The sequence below is a fragment of the Neofelis nebulosa genome, chromosome 4 (assembly GCF_028018385.1).
Source record: "Neofelis nebulosa isolate mNeoNeb1 chromosome 4, mNeoNeb1.pri, whole genome shotgun sequence".
NCBI lineage: Eukaryota > Metazoa > Chordata > Mammalia > Carnivora > Felidae > Neofelis > Neofelis nebulosa.
The window spans coordinates 4,095,981-4,109,835 of record NC_080785.1 but is presented as its reverse complement, the minus strand read 5'-3'; the positions used below and the strand labels follow the sequence as shown (position 1 = coordinate 4,109,835).

General features: G+C 52.5%; 1 protein-coding gene across 2 annotated transcripts in view; it reads left to right on the top strand.

Annotated features, from left to right (window-relative positions):
- Positions 1-13,855, top strand: part of DPP6 (dipeptidyl peptidase like 6) — a 953,748-nt gene that overhangs the window by 87,157 nt on the left and 852,736 nt on the right. The window contains exon 1 of one of the 2 annotated variants that reach the window (XM_058723702.1): positions 3,138-3,790. The exons of the other annotated variant lie outside the window; for it this stretch is intronic. Within the exon in view, the coding sequence (XP_058579685.1) occupies positions 3,740-3,790 (51 nt within the window). The 5' untranslated portion in view covers positions 3,138-3,739. Of the gene's footprint in view, positions 1-3,137; positions 3,791-13,855 lie in introns of those variants that run through there. 2 annotated transcript variants of the gene reach the window in all.

Sequence of the window (13,855 nt, the reverse complement as noted above, 5' to 3'; positions counted from 1 at the left end):
CTTGGGGCTCCAGCTTGCTGACTGCAGCTCTTGGGACATGCCAGTTTGTAAGACACAATTCATGTGAGCCAATTCCTTATAATAAATTTACATATACACATGCACACGTCCTACTGGGTCTGTTTCTCTGGAGAACGCGGACCAATAAAGCCACCGAGGCTTCCGCTTTAATACGTTGGGGATTTCACATGTTGGATTTCCTTAAGGTCGAATTCACCTGAATAAAGCTAGACCTCTTGTAGGGCGTAACAAGAACACCGGTCAAATGATTTGAGGAATCTCTCCTGCTGTAAATGTTGCCTGATGCCAATTGTGAAGCTGAGTCTTTTGCCAAAGTCTCAACTTAAAAGCTACTTTAGTCAGAGCAGTCGCACATGCACACAATACACAAGTTAAGGATGGAGCAGAAAGACGGACAAATCCCGTGGCTGTATTTGGCAGGTTTGGAGAGAGCCTGGGCACAAAAATGTGGCAGGTCTGTCTGCCGCAGCCTAACAAGAGACACGATGTTGGAAATGGGGAGACGTGCTCTCCTTGCAGGTGGGAAGGAAACCGGAAATGACAGCTGTGGGAACTGAGGACACCAGCGGATGATGGGAGGGAGGGTCTAACGGCCAATACCGTCTTCCAATAATACTTCCTCATCCAGTTTCCGCATAAAATTAATGTCTGAAATGAATACGACAGTGGAGAATCTTCGTATTTTAAGCATTTTTTTCCCTATACTCTTGGCTTCTTTCCTTCTTCGGGATCCCTCTTTATCCATCCGTATTCTTTCTTCCCCCAGCTTCCCCCAAGTCAATGGCTAAAGGCAAAGGAGTTGCGAAGAGTGAATAGCCACTGCTGGTCGTTCAGAGCTGCTTTGCTCTTTTATTGTGTACAGTGTTCCCTCATTTTGTTTTTGTTTTCAGTGTTCCCTTTTTATGCCTGCTTTTAGCTCCGTCATTTCTGTGGGCCTTTCTGCCAGAGGTCAGGCACAGATAGGACACAGGGGCCCCACCGAATGGTTTCGGCTGGTACAGTTTGGTGAGTTCTGGGAAGACCTTCAGTCAACTGACGTATTTACATACGAACTCAAAGTTTAATCCGGTGTATCCCACTTTCCATTTCCAGAGATAATGAAAAGTTAGTTACAACAATGGCAAGTTAAAAAAATATTTTTGTCCTCTTCTCTGGATTCTCTCTCCCTACTCCATCATGTGGTGATGGGATGGAGAAAGGGAGGTTGTGGGGAGACAGTTCCAACTGGCCTGTTCTTGTTGGGATGGAGGAGAGAAGGTTCCAGATGAATTAATGCTGCTTCATATAAAGAAGAGGAAGAACCACCTTCATTTGGTTGCTTCAAACCAATTTAGGTTGGTGGTAATATTTTTTTTTTTTTTTTTTGTCCACATTGGGCTGGTGGGTTTAGTGCAAAGTTCAGTAGCACAAGAAAGATTGCGCGGGTGTTCACTTCTGGAGAAAAGTTGTCATTAACAATCTAACACAGAAGGCAGGAATGTTCCTCTGCCTTCCACCTTCAGCAAATGTCAATCCACGTTCCTTTAAAAGCTGCTTTTCAGGGGCACCTGGGTGGCTCAGAACTGCCGACTTCCGCTCAGGTCATAATCTCAAGGTTCCTGAGTTGGAGGTCCGCATGGGGTCGCGGCTGTCAGTGAGGAGCCCGCTTTGGATCCTCTGGCCACCCCCGTGCCCACTCACGCTCTCTCTCTCAAAAATAAAACATAAGAAAAAAAAGCTCCTTTTCAAGGATTTAGCTTTGGTTCACCTATTTCTTCCACCTAATTCTTAAGCCAGATCATTACTGACAAGTAGTTTTCACGTGTAAACCAAATGCTTGTGTGTTTATGTATACATTATCTATAATGTCTAATAAAGTGCATGCTTGAAGGCACTGTGGGTAATTTACATATAATTACTGTTGCAATTGCTAAGAATTTTCTGCTCCACTATGGGTTCAAAACTGGCATCGTATTCATTCTGATACGCGATTTTTTGTGAATGTGAAAAAAAAAAAAAAAAACCGAAAAGCTTCTCCAACCCCTCCCAGCCTCTCACCGTCGCCACTGCCCCCCAGGGCGAGGGCGCGAGCGCGCACGCGCGGGACACACACACACACACACACACACACACACACACACACACACACACACACGTGAGTTGAAGCCTGATGTTTCCGTGTCCCTTGAAGCAGCTCCAAATACCGGTTTTGGAGCGCCCTGGCCCCTCGTGGAGGAATGGCGCGGCGCGGGGAGACATCCTCTGTCTGCTCTTGGCAGCGGCCTGGCTGGGTCAGCACTTGAATTTGACCACCCTGTGCGTGCGCGCTCTCGGGAGCGCGCGTCCGTGTGTGGTCCAGAGAGCGAACCCCAGGCGGCGACTGGTCAGTGCCAGGAGCGCCCGGGGTGGAGATCGGGGAACCCAGGGCGCGGTCCCTGGGTAACCTGTCGCTTGGGGTGCAGGAATGGGGGCCGGGTTTGGGCCCGGGCGAACGCTAAGTGGCTCCCGGGCTCGGCAGACCCACAGGCGCCAGGCCGGGCCGTAGGAAGCCGCTGGGATCACAGGCGGAGACACAAAGACGCCCGAGGGGCCGCGGCCGGGCGGCGGCCCGCGGGGCAGCGGAGCCCGGGAGGCCAGGTGTGCGGCCGGAGCGCGTCCGGGCCGGCGGGCGCGCGGAGCCGCGGGGCCAGGGAGCTGCCGCGGCGGCGGATTCGGAGGCAGAACCGGAGCGCAACCATGGCGACGCAACGTGTGTCCCTAGTAACTCGCAACAACATGATTTATAAGCTGCCGTCCCTGGCCTGCCCTCCGCTCCCCCCCCACCTCTCGGCTGGGCCGCACTGGCGGCGGACCGGCGCGCCTCGCCCTGCCCCGCCCCTGTCCCCCTCCCGCGGGCGCAGCCGGAGGTAGTTGCGGCCGGTCGCTGCTCGCGCTGGGCAGGAGGCGGCGGCGGCACCCGCGGAAAGCACCTTCGTGCGTGTTCGGAGACCCGAGCGTGCCAGCGACGCGCGCACACACACGGCCCCCCGGGGAGGGGGCGTCTCCCGGCTCTACCCAAACAGTGTGGGCTCGCGTCACCTCGCCGCCGCCCGAGGCTTCCGGGTCCAGCCCAGTCCTGGCGGAGCACCCGGTGTGAACGCGCGCGGGCGCGCACACACGCACACACACACATACACACACGCGCGCACACACACACTCGCCCGCCCGCCCCTGGCGCCGCCGCCGCCCCGCCGGGGCCCCCGCCTCCAGGGACAAGTGCGGCCACCGGCGCGCCCCACGCCGCCCGCCGGAGGAGCCCCGGGCCGGCCGCACCGCCGGCGTCCCCGCGTGCGCCCCTCGGGTCCGCGCCGCTGTGGCCGGCGGAGCGCTGACGGCCCCCGGCGGACACGCACGCTGTCGGAGCCGGCCCTCCCGCCCGCTCCCGCTCCCGCTCGGCTCGCAGCCGGCCTTGCTCCCCGGCCCCGGCCCCCGCTGCCGCGGAAAGCGCGGCAACCCCCGCGCCCTCCCCGCCGGCTGCTTCGGCGTCTCCCGCGGCGGCCGGAGAGAGTTGATCGCTATTGTGATCCGCCCGGGAGAGGCGAGGGGCGGGCGCAGGTGGGGAGACCGAAGAGCTGCAAGAACTGGGGTCCTCCCGAGCCAACTCCACCCAGCGATCGCCGGCGCGGTGTCTCCTCGCCGCCGGGACGATGGATTAAGTTACTCCTCCCGGGGCCAGAAGTCGGTGCAGACTTGCGGAGACATGAAGGAAAAGGCGATGATCAAGACCGCTAAAATGCAGGGCAACGTGATGGTGAGTGTGGCGGCCGAGGCGCGGGGTCGGGGCGCCCGCGGTGACGAGCGGCCGCGGGGGGGGGGGTCCTGTCCCCGCGAGGCCCGAGCTCCCGGGCCGCCCGCGACCCCCGGCCGCGCGCGGCGGAGGCCCCCCCCCCCCCCCCCCACTTCCCGGGGGCGCCGAGGGTCGGGCGTCTATCTGCACATCGCAACTTTGCGGCGCCGGCGTCCCCCTCCTTCGGGAGTGGGGCCGGGGGCCGGGGCTGGTGTGCGAGGCGAGGAGGGGCGGCGGTCAGACTTCCAAGCAGAGCCCCCCCACCCGGGCTGTCCCGGGGGCGAAGCGGGGAGAGGAGGTCGCCGCGGCCGTGAGGACCAGGGCCCTGATGCCCGCGCGGCCTCGGGGCTGCGAGTCCCCGGAGCTCGAGACCTGTTGGGGTTGGCGAACCTCTGGCACTCGGGGCGGCGCCGCTCGCTCTGCTCCGGCCGCCGCCACCGCCACCGCCACCACCCGGCCGGCGGGGCCCTGCTCCCCCCTCGCCCCGGGCCGACTGTGCCAGCGAGCGTGGTCATGGCACGGCGTCCCCGAGGGTTCCCGTGCGCCCCGAGACCCCTGTGGTTGGGGTGGGGGGGGCGGCTCAGGGATGCAGGGCCGGGGGCCAGCTTAGCGTGGACAACTTTACCAACTCGAGGACCCCGGCGTTCCGCCTCCCAGCGAGCCTTTCCCCCCTCCCCCTTCCACTGCCCTGCGCCCCGCGCGCCCCGCGGCCCCTGCGCCCCGGGCGTGGGGCCGAGGGGTCAGGGCGCTGGAACCTCCTGGCGAGGACGAGGAGGTTGCCATCTTGTTCCGTGGAAATTGTGTGTGTGCCTGTGCGTATTTATTTGGGTGATGCTTTAACCCTTGCGGTCTTGGTGGAGGATGATTAGAAGGAGGGGCTCTATTTTTGCCTCACTCGCCGGTACTTGTTTTGCGAGAGAGGGACCACGCGACGGGGACTGGCGTGTTACTTCTGAGGGCACCGCTGGAAATGCAGGAATTTTTTCCGGCGCTAGGTCTGGAGTTGTCGATGAGGTGGGTTGGGGGTGGGTGATGGGGGGAGGGGGCGGGTGGCCGGAGGTGTGTTTGGGGCAACCCCAGTCAGTGATCCATGTTGAGGTCTTGGTTTAAACAAAAAGAGACAAGGAATGAAACATTTATTCGAATTGAACAAATATCCGGCAGGCTTAACCACACCCACAGCAAGACACCTGTTGCCCGGCTGAGGTCTGTGCAGAACTTGACTTCTGGCCCGAGGTGTGCACCACGTCATCTGAGACAGCTCTGGGAGGCAGTGACTGCCTGGAAGGGGTTATGTTGCAGGAACCCCCTACCCTCACCCCCAAATGACAAGCCCTTCCTTTGAGGGCCTTCGTCGGTTTGTGGGTTCTGGGGCTGACTGACCTAATTGCTTGTTTGTGAAAATACATCCGTTTCCCCAATTTTCCCCTTCTCTTTTCAGCCATTGTGTTGTTCAGCATAATTTTTTTTTTTGTATAAACGGGGCAGAAACGTGTTTGGAATAATGTTTTCCAACTGAATTCCCACCTGCACCCATAATTCCCCTTTGATATTCTGCCCGAATGTGCTAGTCACACCTTCACATTTAGGACGGAGGCAAAAGCAAGAATTTGAACGAATTATATTGATACTACAGTGAGAGATTATTGATGGGTTACCTACATCTGTTGTCAAACAGGTGCCCCTTGTCATGACTTAGATGGGATGTGGAGACATGGCAACATCTTTGTGTTCCGTCTGAAAAACTTTTCAAGTCTTCCCTCCCGCTTTGCCCCTTCTGGGTTTACTTTGGAAAACGAAGAATTAAAGGCATGTTTCCCTCCTGCTCTGAGCAAGGACGGTCCGTGCACTCACCGCACGCCGTCCTCTGTGTCTGTTGCTAATAAGCACAATTAGAACAAGTGGAACTGAGCCTAGCAAATTGTGCGGCCACCAGGCGTGTTTTTAGGCTCGTCGTTGGCCTAGGAGAAAACGAGATCCAGTCTTCATCAACTTTCCATCGTCCTGTCGATTCTTACATTGGCAGTTATTACCCTGTGGTCTGGTTCGTACCTTTTTTTTTTTGAAATTTCCTGTTCCAGCTACATCCACGCAGCTTTAATGGAGTGATCACTCCCTCACTTAAGTGGTTATTTGGGGACTTCCTGATCCTTAATTCTTCATCAGTCATTTTGGAAGACTCGCTGAGCACAGCCTGGCTTGGACTGCATGACAGGCAAACTCTTCTCGCTGGCAGCTTGATTGAGATTCAGGTGCTATTTTCCATCCCGGATGGGGACAGGGTGAATCACGCCTGGCGCCGACGGGGGAAGCTGCCACACGTCTGTGATGGAGAGAAGAGCATTTTGCATCCTGCAGAGTCGTGCGTGGACGTGCTCGCGGATGCCCACCCACACCCACACCCACGCCCTGCACCTCAGTTTGGAGCCCTCCCGGCTCTCTGGACGCACCCGTGAGATCTGATATTGGAGAGGGAGACATTTGGTACCCGTAACACGGTCAGAGCCGCACCTCCTAGGGCTGCAGCCGGATATGTAAACGGTTGATCGCTACAGCCCCTTTCCCATGCTCCATGGTGTGGCCATCGGGGGCCAGAGACAAGGGTACCCTCATTGTCTGAAATCTGACTGAATGCTTTGTTCCTCATACGCTGCTTTGGAGGGCGATTCCTGCTGACAGGTGATAAGAGAAGGCAAACTTACCAGTATATCATCTGATCTCATTTGGGTTAATAAACGAGTGAAAGGGATAACATAGGTGGAAACCACCTCTTGGGTTCTATTTTAATTTTTTGAAAAGAGCCAGCTTCATAAACTTTATTTCCTTTTTAAGAAATTATTTATTTTTGAGAGACAGAGCATGAGTGGGGGAGGGGCAGAGAGAGAGAGAGAGAGAGAGAGAGAGAGAGAGAGAGAGAGAATCTGAAGCAGGCTCCAGGCTCTGAGCCGTCAGCACAGAGCCCGACGTGGGGCTCGAACCCACGAACTGTGAGATCATGACCTGAGCCGAAGTCGGACGCTTGACCGACTGAGCCACTCAGGTGCCCCAACTTTATTTCTAATATTGTCAAAAATCCCATTCTCCCAGAACAAAAGTTATTTTTAAAAATAACCGTATTTTCACAAGGTCTCCATTTGAAAATCTGGGGGGCAGGGTGACTCACATGGGTTCTCAGCTCAGCCTTCCTTTGTTATTAATACATTGATACCGTACTTCCTTAACTGCTGTTTCAATCAGACAGGTTCTTTTGGAGAAGCACGTCCTCTTGTGATAGGTTCTAAGATCGATAGAAAATGTTATTATCAGGAGGATATTACTTCATCTGCTAAATTCTGTTTTGTCCCTGTGAGCATTTCCCAGACACGGAGGTGCTCAGCGGAGACTCAGAAAGGATTGGTTAAGAGCAAAAGCCTTGGGGACTGCCCTGTGCCCCGTGCCCTGTGGGGCACGTCTTTCCCTGGCAGGCTGATGGCTCTTCCTGTAGGTGGCGGGCTAATGATGGTGAGGTGGGCCCCTGGTGACCAGGCTTGTGTCAGTGAAGGTTCAGAAACCGGATGGAGAGGATGAGAGGTCTGCGGGTCACAGGGACACTTGAGAATCTCGTGGTTGGTTGCTTTTGGTTATGAATGAAAGTTGCAGTCTGAGAATTCACTCCCTGGAGAGGGAATGCTGCTGTTTTTCCTGTGGCCGCTGGAACTGATTTGAGGGCTTTGGTCACTGACTGGAGATATCTGTGATGGTATGAGCAGAGTGTCTTTTCAGACCTTGCCGTCCCCTTCCTGTGTTGAATAAAAGCCCTAGATGGGAAACACCTGAAGTAAGAGCTTATTTCCAGACCCTTCGAGTGGCTCGCCTGTTGATTAGATTAAGCAGGGTGACCTTTCAACGTCGATGCTCTACTTGTAATGAGCCCAGGTGAGCAGAGGAAGCTCTTTGAGGTTTATAGGTAAATTACAGGGATTTGTGTGGGACACAGACCCCCAGTGCCGAGCCCTTCTTGGGAACCGCCATGCACCTTTGTAAGGTGACTTTCAAGGGTACAGCCTTGAGTAATGCAGAGGTTCTCCTCTGTCGGGGGGGTGGGTAATTGGGACCACCGCTCCTGCTTCCTTATAGGAATTGGCACCCTGGTGACATTTGGGCACCCCTTCCTAAAACAATCAACCTTGTAACTGAGCTCCTCCGGAAATCTCGATGAATCCCCCGTGCAGGAAAACAGAGTGGAACAAGGGTCCATTTCCTGCACCCCTCTTCGAGGACTTACTGGATTGGAAAGACTTTACACATCAACATAAGTTGATGAAATTTCCAGGGAGAAGTCCCCAAACCCAGAAAGGGGTGGTCAGCTCAGGGTGTCATATTTGAAATACTGTAAACAAAACTCTCTTGCAGAGGGCTGGCCTCTTTTCCCTGTGCAGGGACTTTGCATTGAGATGTGTAAATATACTAGGCAGGCCGTTGCTGTACCTCAGTCATCTCTCTGTCCTGTGTCCTGTCCTCATGCCAATGACAGTCCTCAGAACTCGTTCATCTTTGGCACTTTGAACATCCTGTGTTATTATTGCCAAGAGGTGGTGCATTTCCAGGTATTAGCCTCTGTTGATCATCTGTGGTCAGTTGCTGTGCACAGCGGGACTCAAGCAGGTGTGTGTGTTAAATGCACAGACCGGGGCTCGTGTCTATGCTTGGCGTGGACTGCTTTTGTGAGGAAGGTCCCTGATTTTAGCCGTACGTTTGTTTTCTCTTACTTTTAAGAACTCCTTCAAGTTCTAACGCATCAGGTAACACAAGAAAGAATTCCATGTGTATGGTATTTTCCACGTACAGCTACAATAAAATTGAAACTCATGCTCACTTTAGGGGTTAAGGTATGTGCTTTTTTTTTTTTTTAATTTTTTTTTCAACGTTTTTTATTTATTTTTGGGACAGAGAGAGACAGAGCATGAACGGGGGAGGGGCAGAGAGAGAGGGAGACACAGAATCGGAAACAGGCTCCAGGCTCCGAGCCATCAGCCCAGAGCCTGACGCGGGGCTCGAACTCACGGACCGCGAGATCGTGACCTGGCTGAAGTCGGACGCTTAACCGACTGCGCCACCCAGGCGCCCCAACGTATGTGCTTTTTAAAGCACCATAAAGCAAGCCATTCTCTGACACCAGCTGGATGTCCTGTAATCCAGTTCAGTTCCAACACTGCTGGCTGGAGATAGCATCCCACACATCCCACAGGTCGAGGGCTCAGTCCCAGAAGCCTGCCCCCACTTCAGACACTAATCTGGAGTTCAGGTGCTTCTGACAGATTGGGTAGAAGTCACAGGTTCCCAGGTCGGCCTCCTTGGGTTCCATTAATTTGGTGGAAGCGCTCCCAGAACTCAGGACACCGGCTCATGTATTAGATTCCTGGTTTTTTACAAAGCATGTGAAAGGAAGTGAATGCACAGCCAGATCAAGAGTCACAGAGGGCAAGGTTTGGGAGGGTCTCAAACGCAGGAGCTTCTGTCCCCATGGAGTTTGGGGTGCCGCCACCTTGGCCGCGTTCTGGTTCACCATCTTGGAAGTTTTCCAGGCCCCATCCTTGGGGGTTTTAGGAAGGCTCCATTACATAGGCACGATTGATTAGATTTTTGGTCATTGGTGATTGATTTGATCTCTAGCTCCTCTCCCTTACCCAGAGGTTGGGGTGGGACTGAAAGTTCCAACCTTCTTATCACATGGTTAACTTCCCTGGCAAGCAGCCCCCATCCTTAGGGGACTTCCTAAAGACCAAAGCTTCTGTGTGGGACCCCTGCAGACCTTGTCCTCTGTGTCTCTTCACCTGGCTCTTCATTGGTGTCCTTCAACATCCTTTGTGAGGAACCCCGGAACAGAAACTCAGGGGTAGTGAAAAGGGCTGGTTCTGAATAACAACACACCCATTTCCCATTTATGGCTCTAAAGAGATTTCAGGAACAGAGAACAAAAGAGCCAGTATTAGGACAAAAGTTGCTGCCATTGCTGTCATTACTCAGGACATTCCAAGGGTTTTGGGAGCCCTGAGTCCTGTAAGCCGACCAAACTCCCGTGGACCCTTGAGCAACTTGGGTTTGAGCTGCGCGGGCGCATGTATACGTGGATTTTTTTTGGCTAAATACAGCAGCGTATGTAAATGTATTTTCCCTTCCTTATGATTTTCTTTTTTTTTTTTTTAAATTTTTTTTTTCAACGTTTTTTATTTATTTTTGGACAGAGAGAGACAGAGCATGAACGGGGGAGGGGCAGAGAGAGAGGGAGACACAGAATCGGAAACAGGCTCCAGGCTCCGAGCCATCAGCCCAGAGCCTGACGCGGGGCTCGAACTCACGGACCGCGAGATCGTGACCTGGCTGAAGTCGGAGGCTTAACCGACTGCGCCACCCAGGCGCCCCCCTTATGATTTTCTTAATAACATTTTGTTTAGCTTACTTTATTGTAAGAATACCGGGAATAACAGATATACGAAATACGTGTTAACTGACTGTGTTACCAGTAAGGCTCCTGGTCAGAAGTAGACTCTTAGTAGTTAAGTTGCTGGGGGAGTCCAAGATTATATGTAGGTTGTCGCTAGCACAGGAGGTCAGACCTCCTGGCCCCCATGTTGTTCAAGGGTTAACTATATATATTAGTTATAAATCATAATATCAGCATCCTTTTTGTGGGGAGGGAAATAAATTTTTTCCTTTTCCTTCCATTACTTTACATTTGGTGATGAGAATTTTTGTGACCTCTTTTGGTTATAGAAGCTGATTTTCTTTGAATAATAGGGCCGCATTTTAGAACTCAAGAGAGAGCATGTCCCAGACCTTGTAGTACGTCCAGAGCCAAGAGTATAGAGGTAGATAAAAGCAGTCAGGATTCCCTTTTCTTTTGTGGCTTCCTGTGAGGATGGGGAAGGGGGTTCTTTCAAGAGGTGGAAGGAAGGTCTGAAAATCCACGTGGGTCCATAGGTCTTAGCATCGGCTGGATGACGTAATCCTCGGGGTGGTTTTGACAAAGCCAAGGACATCAGGTGGTCCAGTGGGCTGGCAGAGTTGAGAATGGTTGTTTGAGGGCAGAGGTTCTCAACCTTGCTGAATGGTCGCATCACCAGAGGAGACAGTGATGATTGAAGGATAGCTTTGGGCCTTCCACACCCCCGTGCACACGCGTGCACATGCTCACGGGGTAAGCCGATGTTGCTCTGCTTTGCACCCTGGGTGTCGATATGTTCAATAGTGCTTCTTTTGGGCAGCCAAGATGGAGAGCCACTGGATGGAATGTGAATTTTTAAAATAAACAGGGTCAATAGCGTCTAAGGAATTAATGCCACCGTTTATAGGGAGCCATTTTGGTTAGCGGAAGGGCACAGTCAAGTCTGGTGTATTGGGTTGTGGAGCAAGCAAGATGAATGGGAAGCTGGGCACGGAGTGACACATGAGGAGAGGGAATAAAAGCAGAGTCCCCAGGGGAAAAGCTGAGGGGATGTGCTGTGTCTTTGTTTTCCATTTCTCACCTGGGGTTGGGGAAGAACCAGGATGCCCAGGAAGCTCCCTTTGATTCACACCCACAGATAGCAGTCCTTTTCACTGCAGGATACTCTATTACTTGTCTGTGATCTACCTGAAAGTGTATTTCAAACCAAATGGAGCAAGTGGAATTCTAGAATTTTCCAGCCACTCTCCGAGTGTCCTTTGCAGGCGGCTCCCTGGACCTCCGTGTCCTCCCGCGTAAGATGAGGGAATTTGAAGAGACTGATTATCCCTCAAGTCCCATTCTGCCCCCTCTTCCCAGCCAGGGGAGCCCTGTCTCCTCCACACTCTGACCTGAGGACGTGCTTGGGAAGTACCCGTCCGCGCCAGAACAGACATTTTGTTGGCATTGTAATTTCTTCAGCACCGACTTCCCCGGCGCCTTCCAGCTCAGCTCACTCGTCACTCTCGCAGTGTGTCTGTCGCTGTTTGTACACAAAGACAATAGATAGCAGAAATGTGTGCCCATAAGTCACAAAGTCCACAGCAGGCGTCCATAAGCCTTGACCGCTCAGGCGGAATGCGGCGTGCGTGCCTGCACGGGTACGTCTGTGCACACGCGTGTGCGACACGTGTTTCTCAGGTGGAAATGCTTCCAGAGCTCGGAGGCAGGGCCGTGGATTTGTTGGATGAGAACTTCTGCGGGCACAGTCACTTTGATCGCCTGACTTCCTTAGCTATTAAGAGAACATAACCACGAGGTAATAAACAGCCTTGCCAAGGATGTTCTGGTTTCCAGTTTGGTGTTACTCATTTGTGAAAACAGAAAGGAATCTCTGACGAGCTGGCCCGGCCGAGAGACCTGCCTGGAAGGGCATCAGCTGTGCGTAGGGTGTGATGGGGTCTTGCGTGGGAGAGACCCAGGGCTGATCATGTTTTCTTCACGGTAATGGTACTTGAAAAGTAAGATTTTCCTCTCTCTGTTGTCCAGCCTAGCAGACGAATGCCCCTCATTTTATGATTCTGGTTATGTATGAACAATGCATAGTAAAACCTTTACTACTGGGAACCCCGCTTTGAACTTGGGTAGATGAGACCAGCAGTCATGTATGATTACAGCGCCTGAAGCCAGTGTGTAGTTTCTGGGTACATCCTTGACTCTGGGTACATTCAGCTCAACTTCCTAAACCTTCTTATCCTATGTTTTCGAGAAATGAGAGTTAATGAACTTCAGGCCCCAAATCTCTCCTTACAAAAAGGGCTCCGTTGGGGCGCCTGGGTGGCGCAGTCGGTTAAGCGTCCGACTTCAGCCAGGTCACGATCTCGCAGTCCGTGAGTTCGAGCCCCGCGTCAGGCTCTGGGCTGATGGCTCGGAGCCTGGAGCCTGTTTCCGATTCTGTGTCTCCCTCTCTCTCTGCCTCTCCCCCGTTCATGCTCTGTCTCTCTCTGTCCCAAAAATAAAAAAAAAAAAAAAAACAAAAAAACAAAAAAACAAAAAGGGCTCCGTTATGGACTAAATTCTCCATTCTCAGGCATGTGCGTGTGCGCACACACACACACACACACACACACACAAAGAATTAACACATTGTATAAAACTATAATTATCTACAACAGAAAACCAAATATTTTTCTGGTTAAATACTAGTTCCCCAGAAATTTCTGGTTATCAGATCAAATCAAATCCTGGGAAAACTTCTTTATAAGAGGATTTTTTTTTTTTTTTTTTGCTCCTCTTCTAGGACTCTAAACTGTGCATATGTTTTTAAGATCCCACGCTTCCCATTTCAAACCTAACCGATAACTTACAGTTTGCAGATTATTAAGTAATTTCACATACTCTATTTTATTATAGTAGCACAACCTGTTGTGCCCCAGGACAGATATTTCTGTTTTGTGGCTGAATGAATCAAGACACGGCAAGATCGTTGAGCAGGATGGAGAGGACTTAGCAGCCGACCTTCAGAAACCTTCTTCCCCGCCACAAGTGGAAAGAAACCCAGAGCCCGAAAGATGGGAGAGGGCCTGGAGATCATCGAGAATGACATCTCCTTGTAGGATTTCCAGCCCTTTCTGGAACACATCCAGGGACTGGAAACTTCTGCCTTTGTTGACAGGTTCTATTTGCTGGAATGGTGTTGCTTATGGTTCCACAAAACCTGCCTTCACGTGACTTCCCACATTCCTGGTGCTAAACCTTTAAACTACATAAAGTCGGTTAACTCCTGCTTCACAGGACAAGCCAGCGTCTCTGAGAAGTTCAGGCGGCTGTCACGTGGGCCCCTTCTCAGGAAAAGTCTCTCTATTTCCTTCAACTTCCTTAAAAGCGTGATCCAAGTAACCGTGCATCTAACAGGTAGAGACACCTCTTTATCCAACCCTTGCTATCTCTTGCAATTTCACAGGCTTCCACATGTTCCTTCCGATTTTATTGTTATTTCTTCTTCTGTTTAAGGATGCCATGGGCAAAGGTTAAAGATTAACTTGCAGAGCTGTGAGTAAATCTGGGGTATATTCAACACACGCAGGCTTTTCAGAGTGGAGCATAATCTTTTATGAAAATTTCCA